The sequence below is a fragment of the Lutra lutra genome, chromosome 3, assembly GCF_902655055.1.
Source record: "Lutra lutra chromosome 3, mLutLut1.2, whole genome shotgun sequence".
NCBI classification, from domain to species: Eukaryota; Metazoa; Chordata; class Mammalia; order Carnivora; family Mustelidae; genus Lutra; species Lutra lutra.
In genome coordinates this window covers 190,120,210-190,136,380 of record NC_062280.1, presented here as the reverse complement: position 1 = coordinate 190,136,380, position 16,171 = coordinate 190,120,210, and the positions used below count along the sequence as shown (strand labels likewise).

At 40.7% G+C, this 16,171-nt stretch overlaps 1 protein-coding gene across 1 annotated transcript in view; it reads right to left on the bottom strand.

The window, feature by feature from the left end:
- PCCA (propionyl-CoA carboxylase subunit alpha) overlaps positions 1-16,171 on the bottom strand; it is a 405,781-nt gene that overhangs the window by 380,585 nt on the left and 9,025 nt on the right. Inside the window, exons 2-4 of the mRNA XM_047720325.1 lie at positions 10,833-10,910; positions 2,715-2,762; positions 2,534-2,602 (exon numbers count right to left, since the gene is read on the bottom strand). Coding sequence (XP_047576281.1) covers positions 2,534-2,602; positions 2,715-2,762; positions 10,833-10,910 — 195 coding nt within the window. The remainder of the gene's footprint in view (positions 1-2,533; positions 2,603-2,714; positions 2,763-10,832; positions 10,911-16,171) is intronic.

Here is a 16,171-nt window from a genome sequence, read left to right as displayed (position 1 = left end):
GAGCGGGGGGCTCTACCCATGATCCAAGTGAGTCTTGGGGTTACCCTGGAGCAGAGGAAGAGGAGAGCACATTTTCTGCACCTGGGACTCTTTGGTCTGTCAGCCCCAAGGCCTTGGAAGCCACAGGGTCAGGATATTGTGCTCCCAGACTTTTAATGTGTAGCTTACTTATCCTGATCCTCGCCTCTAGTTCATGTCTCTATCATTCCACTTGACGGACTTGGGACTCTGTCTCAGGGCACTCCTTCCCCTGGTCATGTCTAGCTTCCACCTAACAAGAACACAAAACCAAAAATTTAAGAATGGGGGGCACCTGGGTAGCTCAGTTGGTTAAGTGACTGCCTTTGGCTCAGGTCATGATTCTGGAGTCTCAGGACTGAGTCCCACGTGGGGCTCCCAGCTCCACGGGGAGTCTGCTTCTCCCTCTGACCTTCTCCCCTCTCATGCTCTCTCTCAAATCAATAAAATCTTTAAAACAAAAAAAAAAAAAAAAAAGAAAGAAAGAAATTTAAGAACAGGAAAAGGGAGTCATGCTATTAGGGGCTAGAACACCAACACTGAAATATAAACACGAAAAAAATCAAAATATAATTCTGGACCAATCCATGCCAACAGTGCTCTTCATGAGAACACAGGATAGAGAACTACCTGTACTTTGATATGAGAAAAAATAAGTAAAAGGTTACTATCAGACTTGATGTAAAAACAGTGACTGTCCACAATTCAAACCTTTTTCTCTCTCAATTCATCCATGAATGAAAACACCTCATGAACTACGAACACAATGAAAATGAACACAGGACAAAGAGAGGGTTTTGTTCTTGGAGTTCTGGGTTTTTGTTTTTCTTTTTAAGATTTTATTTATTTATTTGACAGAGATCACAGGCAGGCAGAGAGAGAGACTAGAGGAAGCAGGCTCTTAACTGAGCAGACCGCCTGATGCGGGGCTCGATCCCTGGGTCCTGGAATCATGACCTGAGCCGAAGGCAGAGGCTTTAACCCACTGAGCCACCCAGGCACACTGGGGGTTTTTCTTATTGTTGTTGTTTTTGTTTTGTTTTTAAGATCTGAAAGTAATCTTTCCACCCAATGCAGGACTCAGACTCACAATCCCAAGATCAAGAGTGGCACACTCCACCAACGGAGCCGGCCAGGTGTCCCAAGGAGGAGGAATTTTAAATCTATTACTAGCCTTAGGGTGACACAAAATTTTTTCTAAAGGAATTTGCTGTTGATAAATGCCTTAATTTAGTGATCAAGAAAGAGATTAAAGTAATAGTTTTCTCATTATTTCATGACTATCTTATAAGGAATATAAACTACTATTGAAGTTATCAGTTAAAACAAATTATTAGCAAAGAAAAGAGGCCAGAAACCACTATTAAAAAAAAAAAAAAAACTACAGGGGCGCCTGGGTGACTCAGTGGGTTAAGCCGCTGCCTTCGGCTCAGGTCATGATCTCAGGGTCCTGGGATCGAGTCCCACATCGGGTTCTCTGCTCGGCAAAGATCCTGCTTCCCTCTCTCTCTCTCTCTGCCTGCCTCTCCATCTGCTTGTGATCTCTCTCTGTCAAATAAATAAATAAAATCTTTAAAAAAAAAAAAAAACTACAAACGTAAAATAAGTTTATTTAATTGCTTCATTTAAGTGTTTTTAAGTAAACAATAACTATTTTAAATGTATCCGTCAAATAAACCAGATAAATACTTAACCTTTATTTTCAGGAAATTAGAGAAGCCTGCAACGGTTCTCTTCTTTTTTTAAAGAAGGAAGACAGTCACAATTGAGCTAAATGAACAACACTGTAAGGGTAAAACAAGAAATCACAAATACTCAAAATTTCCACATTATACTACTATACAGTAAAAGCTGACATTACCAATAGGTCTTGTTACCAAAAGTAGTGTGCAAGAATGAAAAACACTTAAAGTATATTCTTATATTTCATCCCCTAAAGTTCCAATAATTTACATTCTTTTCTCATGGGATTTTTTTCTACTCCTTCATAGTTTATTACTGCTAAAAATGCCTGCTGTGGTTAAAAATCCCCAATAAAATATCATTCACTGCTTTATACTATTCCTTGTGTCTATGTCCAGTTAGTATTAGCCTATCCTTCTTTTATCAAACTTTCAACTGAATACGAAGCATTCAGGAAGGTTAAAACAATTAAACAGAATTCAGCTGTGGGAAAATGTGCTCTCAAAAGGCAGCAAGGTATAAACAGCTCATGAATCTTTGAACTGAACTTCCTCAAGCTTTGCTCAAATCTACTTCGTGGTCAGCAACCAAGTCTAGCAATTTTTAAACTCTAAGTTTTTAAAACCTTGGGGGAAAAAAGTTTAAACATATATTAAAGACATTTTGATGCTTCCATTTTGCTTAATACAGGAGTAATTTTTTTTTTTTTTTTTTTGTAATTGTGTGTATCCTTTTCGAGCCAAGGGGGAAAAAAGAACTTAACATCTTCTACCTTTTTTTTAAACTACAAATAAATAAGGTCCTGATTCAAATAAAGCAAAAATATACTTACAGAACTAGCATCAACATCACTATGGATGGCAACCGTCTTAATGCCCATCTTCTTGCAAGTTTTAATAACCTATTTTAAAATATATAAACATTATCTATTATCAGGGATTTGGATTTAAAGGGATTTAATATAATAAAATTCACAAAGGAAAATGGAAAAATAAGATTAAAATTCTACTCACCCTACATGCAATTTCTCCTCTATTAGCAATAAGAATTTTATCAAAAGTCTAAAGAGAGAAAAACACACAGAAGAAATTGTTACTCTCACGCTGGAAAACAAGCTTTCCCACAACACTGGATGTGATCCTAAAAAATGTTACTTCCTAGAACAGTATTAAATATTATACATATGTTCATCCACAACCAGGCTGCTGTTAAACTCATCTGGTAGGATCTGGCCCTGTAATCACTCTGTTAAAGCATCAACTAATTAGGTGCAGCAAATCATAAGTAGACTAAGGGGATATTTATAAATTCTCTTGCCAAAAGATAATCTTCAAATGATATTTCTGAATGCTAAAAAACTTTAGATAGAATTGCTTGACCACTTACTCGGTAATTTATATTCTAGATTCAGGGAAATTCTAAGGTCATGAGTTGTTCATCAAAGGAAAGTCTAATTTTTCCATCATCTTTGTTGGGCATTAAATGATACTTTCAGTAACTAAAAAGAGAAACTAATTATGCTTATACCCAAAGATTCCCAGACCAAACAGGTTATGCTATTTGAATACAATACAGCCCCATTTTGAGGTGGCTGAGGCCTCATAATAGAGGTCCATTCTGGGTGGAGTTAGAGACCTCAATTCTTAGCCCAGCGTTGCCACTAACAATAACCTATCTGACTTGAAGCAAATCAATCTCTGTAGATCTTTATTCCACATATAAACTGATTAACATTCTAAGGGGGAAACTAATAAGGTTCTCTTACTATTCTAAAATTGTACAGGCTGGGGCGCCTGGGTGGCTCAGTGGGTTAAGCCGCTGCCTTCGGCTCAGGTCATGATCCCAGGTCCTGGGTTCGAGCCCCACATCGGGCTTTCTGCTCAGCGGGAAGCCTGCTTCCTCCTCTCTCTCTGCCTGCCTCTCCATCTACTTGTGGTCTCTCTCTGTCAAATAAATAAATAAAATCTTAAAATAAATAAATAAATAAATAAATAAATAATAAAATTAAATTAAATTTAAAAAAATAATAAAATAAAATTGTACAGGCTAATCCTTTTAAAGAAACACAATTACAAGTAATTTGGATACATTTTAGTATGCAACTATTTCTGGGTTAGTGAATTATTATAAGTTAAATAGAACTATAGAAAAAGTTTTAGTTACATTTCCAAAAGAAAGCTAAAGCTATATATGATCTTAAAAGTCCTCTTACATAACTGAAAGCAGTATTTTAACCCAACAGGGAGTCACAATCTCAGCATCAGAAAAGGCTTTCAAAGTCTTGGTCTAACCTTCACGTCACACGTGGCTTATTCCACCCAACTGAGACATGCCTCTGCCTTAAAAACTGGTAAACTCCTCATCTGACAGAACCTGTGTCATTCAGAGCCTTGCACAGACGGGCCCTTAAAATATCCTAATCTCACCCCCAGCCTGAGACTGCAAACTCATCTGCCATTCTATACCCAAGTGGTCAGGGTAAATCCCTGTTGAACAGGAAGAATATTAAAAAAAAAAAAAACTTCTTTGAACTTCATTTTAAAATGTACATTTTAGTATGTATGAAACAGATGACATCTGATAGAAACAGCATCAACAATGAAGTTACACATGCAGCAACTGTTACAGCTAATGTAACAAATCATAACATTATAGGGATTAAGAACTCCATCCTAATTTTTATCTGAGTGGCAGAATATAGTTAAGACCCAGTCTGGAACCAAAGCGCCCAGGCTATAATCCCAACCCTACCGCATGTTCCTGTGTGGTCAAGCCACTCTTTTTTTTTCTTCTCCTTCCTTCCAAGTTTTTATTCAAATTCAAGTTAGTAAACATGTAGTGTCATACTGGCTCCAGGAGTAGAATTTAGTAACTCATTACTTACATGGAACTTATCACAAAAGGGCAAGCCACCCGTCTCGACCCTCATTTCCTGGTATGTAAAAGGACAGTAATAATAGCACATGCCTCGAGAGGCTGAGAGAATACGAATGAACACCCTGACAGTGTTGAGAAAAGTGCCCAGCACACAATTTATCCTCAGGACGTGTTAGCCATAGCTTTTATTATTCACTCCTTTGGGCCACAACCACAATGTTTATGCCAAATCTAGGAGTATGAACCTATCGAACAGGGCAAAATCTATATCAGAACGAGTATCTGCACCTACACAACTTCTCTGTGCAGGGCTTGCGACGGTCCGTTTTATGTGCAACCGGGCCACAGGGTACTCAGATGAAACGTGACTTCTGGGTGTGTCTGTGTGTTTCCAGAGGAGACTAACATGCGTGTCAGCAGATTCAGCCCTGTACACTGCCCTCCCCAAAGTGGGGGAGCACTATCTCATCCATGGAGGGCCCGAGAGAGAAAAAGTAGAGGAAAAGAGTGTTTGTTTTGCTTTCCTGATTAAGCAGGGGCATGGGTCTTCTTCCTGGGACTTACTGACACCACTGGCTCCCAGCCAGAATTACACTAGCATGTTTTCTGTGTCTTGGGCTTGCAGGGGGAAGATCATGGGACTTGGCCTCAACTGGGAGCCAGCAGATCTCCATATATATCCTACTGGTTCAGTCTGTCTAAAGAACCCTAATACAGGACTGTTAACACCAATTAGTGCACAAGCTAAATAAAGCTGATTACATCAATTAAGTTCCCATACATAAGATATTCTCTCAAATAAACATATGTATATGGTTCAGGGTTTAAAAGATACCAAAGTCAGGGGTGCTGGGTGGCTCAGTTAAAGAGGGTTAAAGCCTCTGCCTTGAGCTCAGGTCATGATCGCAGGGTCCTGGGATCGAGCCCCACATCCGGCTCTCTGCTCAGCAGGAAGCTGCTTCCCCCTCTCTCTCTGCCTGCCTCTCTGCCCGCTTGTGATCTCTGTCAAATAAATAAATAAAATATTTAAAAAATAAAAAATAAAAAAAATAAAAGATACCAAAGGCAATATACTATAGAGACACCCAGGTCTTTGTTCCAAAAGCAGCTACTATTACCAGTTTCCTGTATATTCTTGCAGATAAGCTATACATATAAAAATATACATACAAATAAATTCATACCAATTTTAAAATTCCCTCTGCATCAAAAATTACAGGGAAACATCAAGTGCATTTGACAACTTCAATGTACAATATGGCACAATCACGACAAAGTGTGTTAAGTGCTATAATACAACTACACCCGGGGCACCTGGGTGGCTCAGTGGGTTAAGCCTCTGCTTTCGGCTCGGGTCATGATCTCAGGGTCCTGGGATTGAGCCCCGCATCAGGCTCTCTGCTCAGCAGGGAGCCTGCTTCCTCCTCTCTCTCTGCCTCCCTCTCTGCCTGCTTGTGTTCTCTCTGTCAAATAAAAAAACAAAATCTTAAAAAAAAAAAAAAAAAAGCTTTATAATACAACTACACCCAAGAGGCTGTGGTCAGTGCAGAGAAGAAGAGGGAACAGCACATGCAAAGGCAGGGACAATGAAAGCAGAAGGGAGCACTGAAAAACAAGTAATTTTTTTAAGGATTTATTTGGAGTGGGGGAGAGAGGGTGGGGAGTGGGAGGGAGAGAGAGAATCCCAAGCAAACTCCCCTGTCACGCGGAGCCCTAGCCCAAGACCCATAAGATAATGACCTAAGCTGAAATCAAGAGTCAGACGCTTAACAGACTGAGCCACCCTGCGTCCCAATGAGGAGTGTTTAATGCAGCTACGGCACAAAATATGTGCCCAGGCTCGAGGAGACCAAATCACCTGCTTAAGTCACTAACAAAGTCCACAGGGGTAAAGCCAGAGCTCAAGCCCAGATATTCATGTCAAAACACACAAGGATGTGACATGTTCAGAATATAATGGTACAAGCTTTAAACACTGTATTATTAATTATAAATTATAAATAAATTAATAAGATCACATTGGTCATGCCAGGCACGCCACAGCAATATGCTGGCTCACACTAACTTAAGGCCAACTAAGACCTCCTGGTCTTTTTTCTAAGCGGATTACTATTAAATCTTCCCTACTCTTATGAACATACCTGAGACAAGGTGACCCGTTAAAACTCAAGTTGAAAAAAAGAGTATTTTTAGTAATGATTAAATTTTACCTGATTTTGACCTGATATGAGTCGCTGATAAAATGTGGAGTAAAAAAGGAGTCAAAGGCAAGTTCAGATGAGAATCAATTTGTTTAACAGAGATCAGATCTACCAGCACTTCAGACAGGAATAATAAAGTAGAACAAAGAGTACAGTATTTAATGAATGGCTATAAGCAAGAATTCCTAGAAGCAGAAAGGCCCTCTGCATGATGGCAAGCCTTCAATTTGGTCTGAAAGCCCCACACAGGTAACCACCACCAGGAGCCAAAAAGTATCACAGACTTTTTCATGACTAAGCATGCTACACAGTTTCTCCACAATTACCTCAGGAAACAGTACAGCAAAAGAGCTGGCAAATGATGTGAAGAATGAAGGCAAAAGAAATAAAGAAAAAAATCAAACTTCCTCACAACTTACGGCCCACTGACAGGCGCCTGGGACAAGCAGAGTGACCTTCCTGCAGGAACTCAACTGGTCAATGTCAGTGCTTTGCTAGAGGCAGAAGGTAACCTTAGCTTGACATTAGCCCCATCTCTGGTATCCTGTTAGTCTTCTTTAGCATATAAAAATCCTTTGGAAATTTCCTTTCTCTCCAGCCCTCCCCCAAGATAGATGTTAACAATCATCCTCCAAACATATGGCACACTGATATTCACCTGAAGAGTGTCAGGACTAATTTTATGAGACAACAGTAAATGACCCTCAAGGCCCTGGAAACCTTGCTTCCAAAGTCCTTACTCGCTCCCATTATCCCTAACCGTCTCCCAACTTGAAGGTGTATCGGCAGTCCCTCTTCACAACCCCCGGGCAGTCCTTCCTGCCCATGGGTGCTGCCCTGTGCTTTAATAAAACCACCTTTTATGCACGTCTCAAGAATTCTTTCTTGACCATTCACTCCCGGACTTCAACATTTCACATCAGCAAAGATAGCAGGCAGATCTAATTTCAAACATTTACAACAAAATATGTACCTTGGTAGATTCCAAGAGGAGGGGGAGGAATACTTTAAATTTCCTAACCCAAGATAGCCACATACATTCATTTTTAGTAATTATCAATGGCCACCAAGGTGAGGCATGAATCAGCGATTATTGTAAGCTCACTATGAGGTTATGGCAAAAACAAGTCTCAAACCAAACTGCCACACATACAGACATTTATGAACAGACATAAAAAGGATCTTAAGTGCGGCACCTGGGTGGCTCATTCAGTTAAACATGTGCCTTCAGCTCAGGTCATAAGCCCAGAGTCCCGGGAACCCGTCCCACACTGGGCTCCATGCTCAGTGGGGAGTCTGCTTCTCCCTCTGCCTCCTCATCCCGCTCTTGGGCTCTCTCTCTCAAATAAATAAAATCTTAAAAAAAAAAAAAAAGGCATTAAAAAGGATCTTAAAATTTGCTGGATAAGCTCAGTGAAGTCTCAGTTTCCTTCACTCTGTAATGCTCCAACAGACTGCATGAACGTTTCACCTCAAGCAAATACATCAATAATCTGATTTGGCTAATCATACTGTCAGACTCAAGCTATGGAGAACCCCCAGACAAGCAGCTGCATATAGGACTTCATATACAGATCAAGTTTAGGTCCTATCTTAAAGGTAAAGAATGGAAGGCCATGGCGCATCTGGGTGGCTCAGTTGCCAAGCGTCTGCCTTTGGCTCAGGTCATGATCCCATGGTCCTGGGATCGAGTCCCACATCAATCTCCCTGCTTGGCAGGAAGCCTGCTTCTCCCTCTCCCACTTCCCCTGCTTGCTGGAAGTTCCCTCTTGCTGTGTCTCTCTGTATCAAATGAATAAATAAAATCTTAAAAAAAAAAAGAATCAAAGGTCAACTGGACTCTTCCATTCTGCTCCTTCAGGGGCTAAGAATTAATATTAAGTAAGAGCCAGAACACATATCTTGCACAGCACTAATTTCATCACTGACAGCCCATTTCTAACAACTATTATAGCTAACGAGGAAGGCTACCAGAGCTAACAGGGAGAAAGACAGCTGGACCCTTTGTAGTATTCTAGACTGCCCCTCACTCTGGACTGTGACCTCTAGTACAAGTACTAGCTAACCACCCCGTAGAATGTTTCTAGTTAGGACAGCTCACTACTAGACTGAACTCAACACGTGTGCAGAAATACACAGACATACAAGCACCCCAAGGCATACTATCTATGCTGAAGTTTTCATACTAAACCATGGATTTCGGGGCACCTGGGGTAGCTCAGTCAGTCAAACATCCAACTCTTGTCTGCGGCTCAGGTCATGATCTCATGGGTCATGGGCCAGAGGCCCATGTCCAGCTCTGTGCACAGCGAGAAGTTGGCTTGAGATTTTCTCCCTCTACCCCTCCCCCTCCTCACTCAAATCTTCAAAAAAACAAAAAAATTAAGAAACACGGATTTCATAATAGGGAGTTTATCACAGCTAATTCATCTGGACCAGTGCTGTCCAATAAAGTAACCACCAGCTACCTAAGGTTACTGAGCTCTTCAAATGTGGCTAATCGAATCAAACTGCCAGATGTATAAATTATATACTAGATTTAGTTTGGTACAAACCAAAAAGAAGAATGTAAAGTATCTTACTGATATTTCAATATATAATCAATATAAAAAGTAACACTTTAGATAGAGAATTGAAACATACTGTTAAAAATTTTCTTAATGTGACTATGAGAAAATTTAAAATGATATACCCTGCAATTGTGTTATTATATTGCTACTGAACTACAGTGAACTAGACCCTTTCTCCAACCCTCCAGAATTTATTTTCAAGATTTTATTTATTTGGGACGCCTGGGTGGCTCAGTTGGTTGAGCAGCTGCCTTCGGCTCAGGTCATGATTCCAGCGTCCTGGGATCGAGTCCCGCATCGGGCTTCTTGCTCAGCAGGAGCCTGCTTCTCCCTCTGCCTCTGCCTGCCATTCTGTCTGCCTGTGCTTGCTCTCTCTCCCTCTCTCTCTGACAAATAAATAAAATCTTAAAAAAAAAAAAAAGATTTTATTTATTTATTTGTCAGAAAGAGAGAAAGAGAGGGAGCGCATGCACGAGAGGATAGCACACAAGCAGGGGGAGTGGCAGACAGAGGGAGAAGCAGGTTCCCCACTGAACAAGGAGTCTGATACAGGGCTTGATCCCAAAACCCTGGGATCATAACCTGAGCTGAAGGCAGACATTTAACTGAACTGAACCACCCAAGTGTCCCTCCAAGCCTCCAGATTCTTCTGAGTTTTATTTACTTCAAGAGATGATTTAGAACATACCTCAGCTACTTCATTCTCAAATAATCATTCACCAGTTTGACCTTCATGACATTCAACCTGAACTATCTCTTTTTTTTTTTTTAAAGATTTTATTTATTTGTCAGAGAGAGAGGGAGAAAGAGTGAGCACAGGCAGACAGAATGGCAGGCAGAGGCAGAGGGAGAAGCAGGCTCCCTGATGAGCAAGGAGCCCGATGTGGGACTCGATCCCAGGACGCTGGGATCATGACCTGAGCCGAAGGCAGCTGCTTAACCAACTGAGCCACCCAGGCGTCCCCAACCTGAACTATCTCTTAACCAAAACTCTCTCCTGCCCTCTTTGAGGCCTTCACTGTCACAAATTATGTTTTACCTCCACAATCACCACTTCCAGGTCCACCCGTTCTCATATCACAGCCTCAACCATTATCCTATATCGGGATTTTCACTGGAATTCCCTTGTCCCAAAATTGACAATATATAAAAATGCTTTCAAAATTAATCCTATAAATATTAAATGGAAAAAAAAAATCAATAGTTTAACCAAAATCTCTCAAATGCCCAGAATTTAAGACTGTTATTCTACTGAATACAAGGGAAACACTATAAATTTATTCAATTTTTGGTACAGATACCAAAATTTAAGACTCAGATTGTGGCCCACAATGAAGAAAGAAGATTGAGCACCTATAATACCTGTGACATTAGAGCAGTAATTACACATCATTAATAAAATTTACAATCTGTCCAGTGAACACAGCATGGAGACAAAGTAAAACCATTATAACTTTGCTATTCAAAGTTTTTAAATACTTACTTTTTCATTAGAATCATATCCTGCTGAACAGAGAGGACGGGACACCATTAAGTGCGGTCTTGAGTAGTGTGGAACATGCTACCAAAAAAATAAAAATAAAAAAAATAAGTGAAATGAATTACAGATACTTGAATGGGCTTTAAAAATATTTTTTTCAGGGTAATTCTTCCAGTATGCTTCTACCTAAAATATTTTACCAATCAATGTATGTAGTTCCAAGCCACATGCCCTAACTGTGGAAGATAAATCATAACTTCAGACATATCCCTTTGGCACAAAAGAGAAACCAAAAGGCACCAGAAGGATCTCTAGAAAAGTAAAATAAGAGTCAATGGGTCAATCTTATAGAGAACTGACGGTTACCAGAGGGGCGGGGGATTAAAGAGTGCACTTGTGATAAGCACTGGGGCATACGTAGAAGTGTTGAATCACTATACCGTACATCTGAAACTAATAACAAAATGTATGTTAGCTGGAATTAAAATAAAAACGTAAAAAAAAAAAACAAAGGTCAATGGGTCAAAATTTAAAAAAAAAAAGGTCTGATTAGGCAGACCGACACAGCAGGATCATAAGGTCACCCACCACACTGAACCTCATACAACATAAGATAAGAGTCTTGGCTTTTAAGGAGCTTCCATTTTAGCAGGGACCGGAAAGTAATACAACTTTTTGTTTGCTGTTATCTTGAACATGATTTCTTATTTTACTTTTTCTGGTACAGTGAAAAGGTAATGGTAATAACCAAGTTCACCTCTACTTCGTTATTATAAATGTTTGTGGAAAAAATATATCTTAAGGCTTTAAAACATGAGCAATCATCACTAATAAAATTTATAGTCAAAGATTTAAGAGAACAATTTACCCAGTAGTCACTGATAAAGGTAGATCAAAAAAAAAAAAAAAAAAAAGATGAAAAGAAGGTAGGGGGAGTGCCTCTTAGGACTTTCTAAGAAGACAAAGCAATTAAGAAGCAAATGTTTTTATAGCAACATTTTTCAATAAACTCAAAAATTCATATAATTGGTAAAGCATGAAGCCCCAAATTACAAAATGTAATCTTAATACAAATGTGAAGGTAATGGGAGCCTGGGTGGCTCAGTCAAGCAGCTCCCTTCTGCTGGGCTCTGGTCCTGATCCCAGGGGCCTGGGATTAAGCCCCATGTCAGGCTCCCAGCTCAAGGAGGAGTCTGCTTTTCCCTCTCCCTCTGCCCCTCCCTCACTTTCCACCTTGTGCTCTCTCAGGCTGGCTAGCTGGCTCACATTCTCACTCTCAAATAAATCTTCTTTTAAAAAATGAAGGTAATAGATAAGAAAGATACACTTTAGACAATGAAGCCCACGGTATCAGGTAAAAGACTAGTTAAGACAATGGTCTGAGACTGGAAAATACACTCCATACTCCATCCCTTCTAAAGACCAAAACTCACTCTTGCACACCTTCAGACATCCCTCTAAGTTCAAGAGTATTAGGCCCAATTTTTTTTATTTTTTTATTTTTTTTATTTATTTGACAGACAGAAATCACAAGGAGGCAGAGAGGCAGGCAGAGATAGAGGGGGAATCAGGCTCCCCACTGAGCAGTGAGCCCAATGTGGGGCTCGATCTCAGGACCCCGATATCATGACTTGAGCCGAAGGTAGAGGCATTAACCCACTGAGCCACCCAGGCGCACCTAGGCCCAATTTTAAAAATGAGTAAGGGGTGGTGCACACCTGGGTGGCTCAGGTCGTGATCTCCAGGTCCTGGCACGGAGCCCCCTATCGGGCTCCAGCTCAGTGGGGCATCTTGCTTCTCTCTCTGCCTCTCCCCCTGCTTGTGCTTTGTCTCCCTCTCTCAAATAAATAAAATCTTAAAGAAAAATGAGTAAAGGGAATCCAGAGAATTTTTTTTTTTTAAGATTTTGTTTATTTATTTGACAGAGAGAGAGAGATCACAAAAGTAGGGAGAGAGGCAGGCAGAGAGAGAGGAGGAAGCAGGCTCCCTGCTGAGCAGAGAGCCCGATCCCGGCCTCAATCCCAGGACCCTGGGACCATGACCTGAGCCAAAGGCAGAGGCTTTAACCCACTGAGCCACCCAGGCGCCCGGGAATCCAGAGAATTTTAATTTGTCAAAAGTCCTCGGGCTAGGTTGCAATGGTTGCAAGATTTAAGCTTAGATCCATTCAAAGCATTCTGGAGTTTATTTTGAGAAAATAAAAAAAAAGGGGCGCCTGGGTGGCTCAGTGGGTTAAGCCGCTGCCTTCAGCTCAGGTCATGATCCCAGGTCCTGGGTTCAAGCCCCGCATCGGGCTTTCTGCTCAGCGGGGAGCCTGCTTCCTCCTCTCTCTCTGCCTGCCTCTCTGCCTACTTGTGATTTCTCTCTGTCAAATAAATAAATAAAATCTTTAAAAAAAAAAAAAAAATAACAGACCTCCCACATTAACACCAATGTCTCTGCAAACACAGGATTTGAGGAGGAAACAAAAATTTACCCGGAGGGTCTGGCCACTATGTGCCCAAATAAAAATTCAGTCTTGCGCTGCCTTCAGCAGAACAGACATATTTACTCCTACACCAGACTTAGTAGGATAAAGGTAATACTTCTTCCCTGGAAAAATCAGGTCTTGTGTTTACAGCCTCAGCCAAAGCAGAAAACAAACTAAGAAAACAAATTTTAAGAATAAAGAAAAGCAAAAGCTCCCTGGGAATTTCTCAGATTTATACTGCAGCAAGGCAGCACGGGGATATTTACGCAAAGTAAATATACCAGCTTCCTATCCATTTTATAAAATGTAACAACAAAATAGTTTACATTTTTACAAATTCTCCCTAATTCTGTAAGGCACATAATGGTCTGCTGCATAAACACATCAACATAATACTTTAACAAATGACAAAAACCTGTCTTTCATCACTAACAAATAAAGGCTATAAGTGAATCCTGATGGCAAAAACCCAATGGGCAAAAAAACCAAATGTGCGTCTTCCAGAGACAAGACACAACCTGAGGTGGACATTTGAGGTATTCGAATCAGCTGCAGAGTGTGAGAACAACAGTGATGTTCGTGTCTGGGGAAAGGAACCTGCGAAGAGCCGCCTGGGGGCCGCCTGGTTAAGCAGCTGCCCTTGGCTCAGGTCTCGATCCCAGGTTCCTGGCATTGAGCTCTGGCTTGGGCAACCTGTTCAGTGGGGAGTCTGCTTCTCCCTCTTCCTTTATGCACTCTTGAGTCTCTCTCTTTCTCAAATAAATAAATAAATAAGGCAGTCTGATACCCAGCAAAGAACTATGGGAGGGGGCGCCTGGGTGGCTCATTGTTAAGCATCAGGTCATGATCCCAGGGTCCTTAGATCGAGACCCACATCGGGCTGCCTGCTCGATGGGAAGCCTACTTCTCCCTCTACCTCTGCTGCTCCCCTGCTTGTGTTCCATCTCTCACTGGTTCTCTCTCTGTCAAATAAATAAATAAAGTCTTTATTTAAAAAAAAAAAAAAGAAGAAGAAAAAAAAGAAAAAACTACAGGAGAAGAAATCTGAGTTCTAACCCTAACTCTAGGACTTGAACCAACCACGCTGACCCCTCTGCTCTTCTAAGAAGGAAAGCTTCGATAAGGTCTCTTACTAACAAAAGCCACTATTATCCAAAAGCAAGAGCAGAACACAGGGATATCTAACATGTACAAAACTCTGACGATTGTGGGAGAAAATGCAATCAATCCAACCAAAGTCAACATGCAGGCCAAGAACGTGGGGACCCAGATCTCACTGCTAAACTACTCCAAGAGGAACAAACATGCAGAGCTACTTGATAGAAATAGAGCTAATTGCATAGATTTTAATAAATATGAATTATGCATTAAGTTTCTAGGCTACCTCTGGGAATAAAAACCTCAGAACTCTTTTTCATGAGATGAGCCCATGAAGAACAAGCTAAACTTACCCCAAAAGGAGAAAGTTTCTCTCCCAGAACCATTCAGAAATCTCAAGTGGCCAAACTCTGAGCAATGTTTGGGTCAGCTGACTCAATTATACTATACTTATCTTTAGGAAACCAACACTAGACTAAAATATGTCTATGCCACAGTTCCTAAAATTAAATCCCCTCTAAGTTACACCTGGCCAATTTGTAGGAGCTGTAGACTGTATCTAAGTGATAGAGCTGGTTTTTTGGAATCTTTTATTACTATGTAAAATACTTGATTCTGAAGATCTAAGACTGTATCTTACCATCAGTACAAATACACATACACACACACACACACACATTTTGTACACATGTGAATTTGTGATAATATGGCCCCAAATATTAAAAAACATGGATTCCCCAGTTAGCCAAATAACTAGAAGTAGAAATGATCCAAACAGAACTGTAACACCTGAACTATAAAGAAAAAACAAGTGCTTGGGCCACTTCCACAACCAGTCTGAACTGGTTTGTAGCTGGCTCCATAAAAGCTTTGCCTATTGCTGTTCACTCCCAGCAGACCTTCATGGAAGCCCAAAGTTATGAAGAATACAAGCCAAAAATCAGACAATTCTATAGAGATATAAGATAAAATTTTTCTATTTATTTCTGTAATCTCTACACCAAATGTGGGGGTTGAATTCACAACCCCAAGATTAGAAGCTGCATGCTCCAGCAACTGAGCCAGCCAAAGGCCCCTAAATTTTTTTTTTTTAATACAGAGAACAGTTAGTAGAAATCTGCTAATTTGAACCTCTACACAGAATTTTATTATTTTTGTTAAGCATGTAACTAACTGACTACAAGCCCAACACAAAAAAGAATTTTTTAAGATTTTATTTATTTGACAGAGTGAGAGAACACAAGCAGGGGGAGCAGCAGAGGGAGAGGGAGAAGCAGGATCCCAGAACTCTGAGATCATGACCTGAGCCGAAGGCAGAGGCTTAACCATGTGAGCCACGCAGGCGCCCCCCCCCAAAAATTTTAAGTAGGCTCCATGCTGGAGGCTTGAACTCACAACCACAAGATCAAGACCTGAGCTGAGATCAGGAGTCTGACACTAAACCAACTGAGCCACCCAGGTGCCTGCAGTCTTGAAAGGTACTTCTTGAAAGGTACTTCCTAAAAGGAGGAGTCCTAGGGAAAAACCTGATGAACCAACTCCAACTCTAAAGACTGTTTAGCCTATCACAGGCAAAAGGAGAAAGGTCAGTGTGTACAAATGACTTCCCAATTACCCCTTACCATTGGTTCCCTTCTATAAGGTAAAGATTGCCTCTATTTCCCACCCTTAGAAAAGAAATGGCTCACAGTGTGGCCCATGGCAAGCAGCAGAACCTCCAAGAGTCACAAGACCTGAGTCCGCTCTTAGCTCCCCTGCCTCACAGTTATGCCCC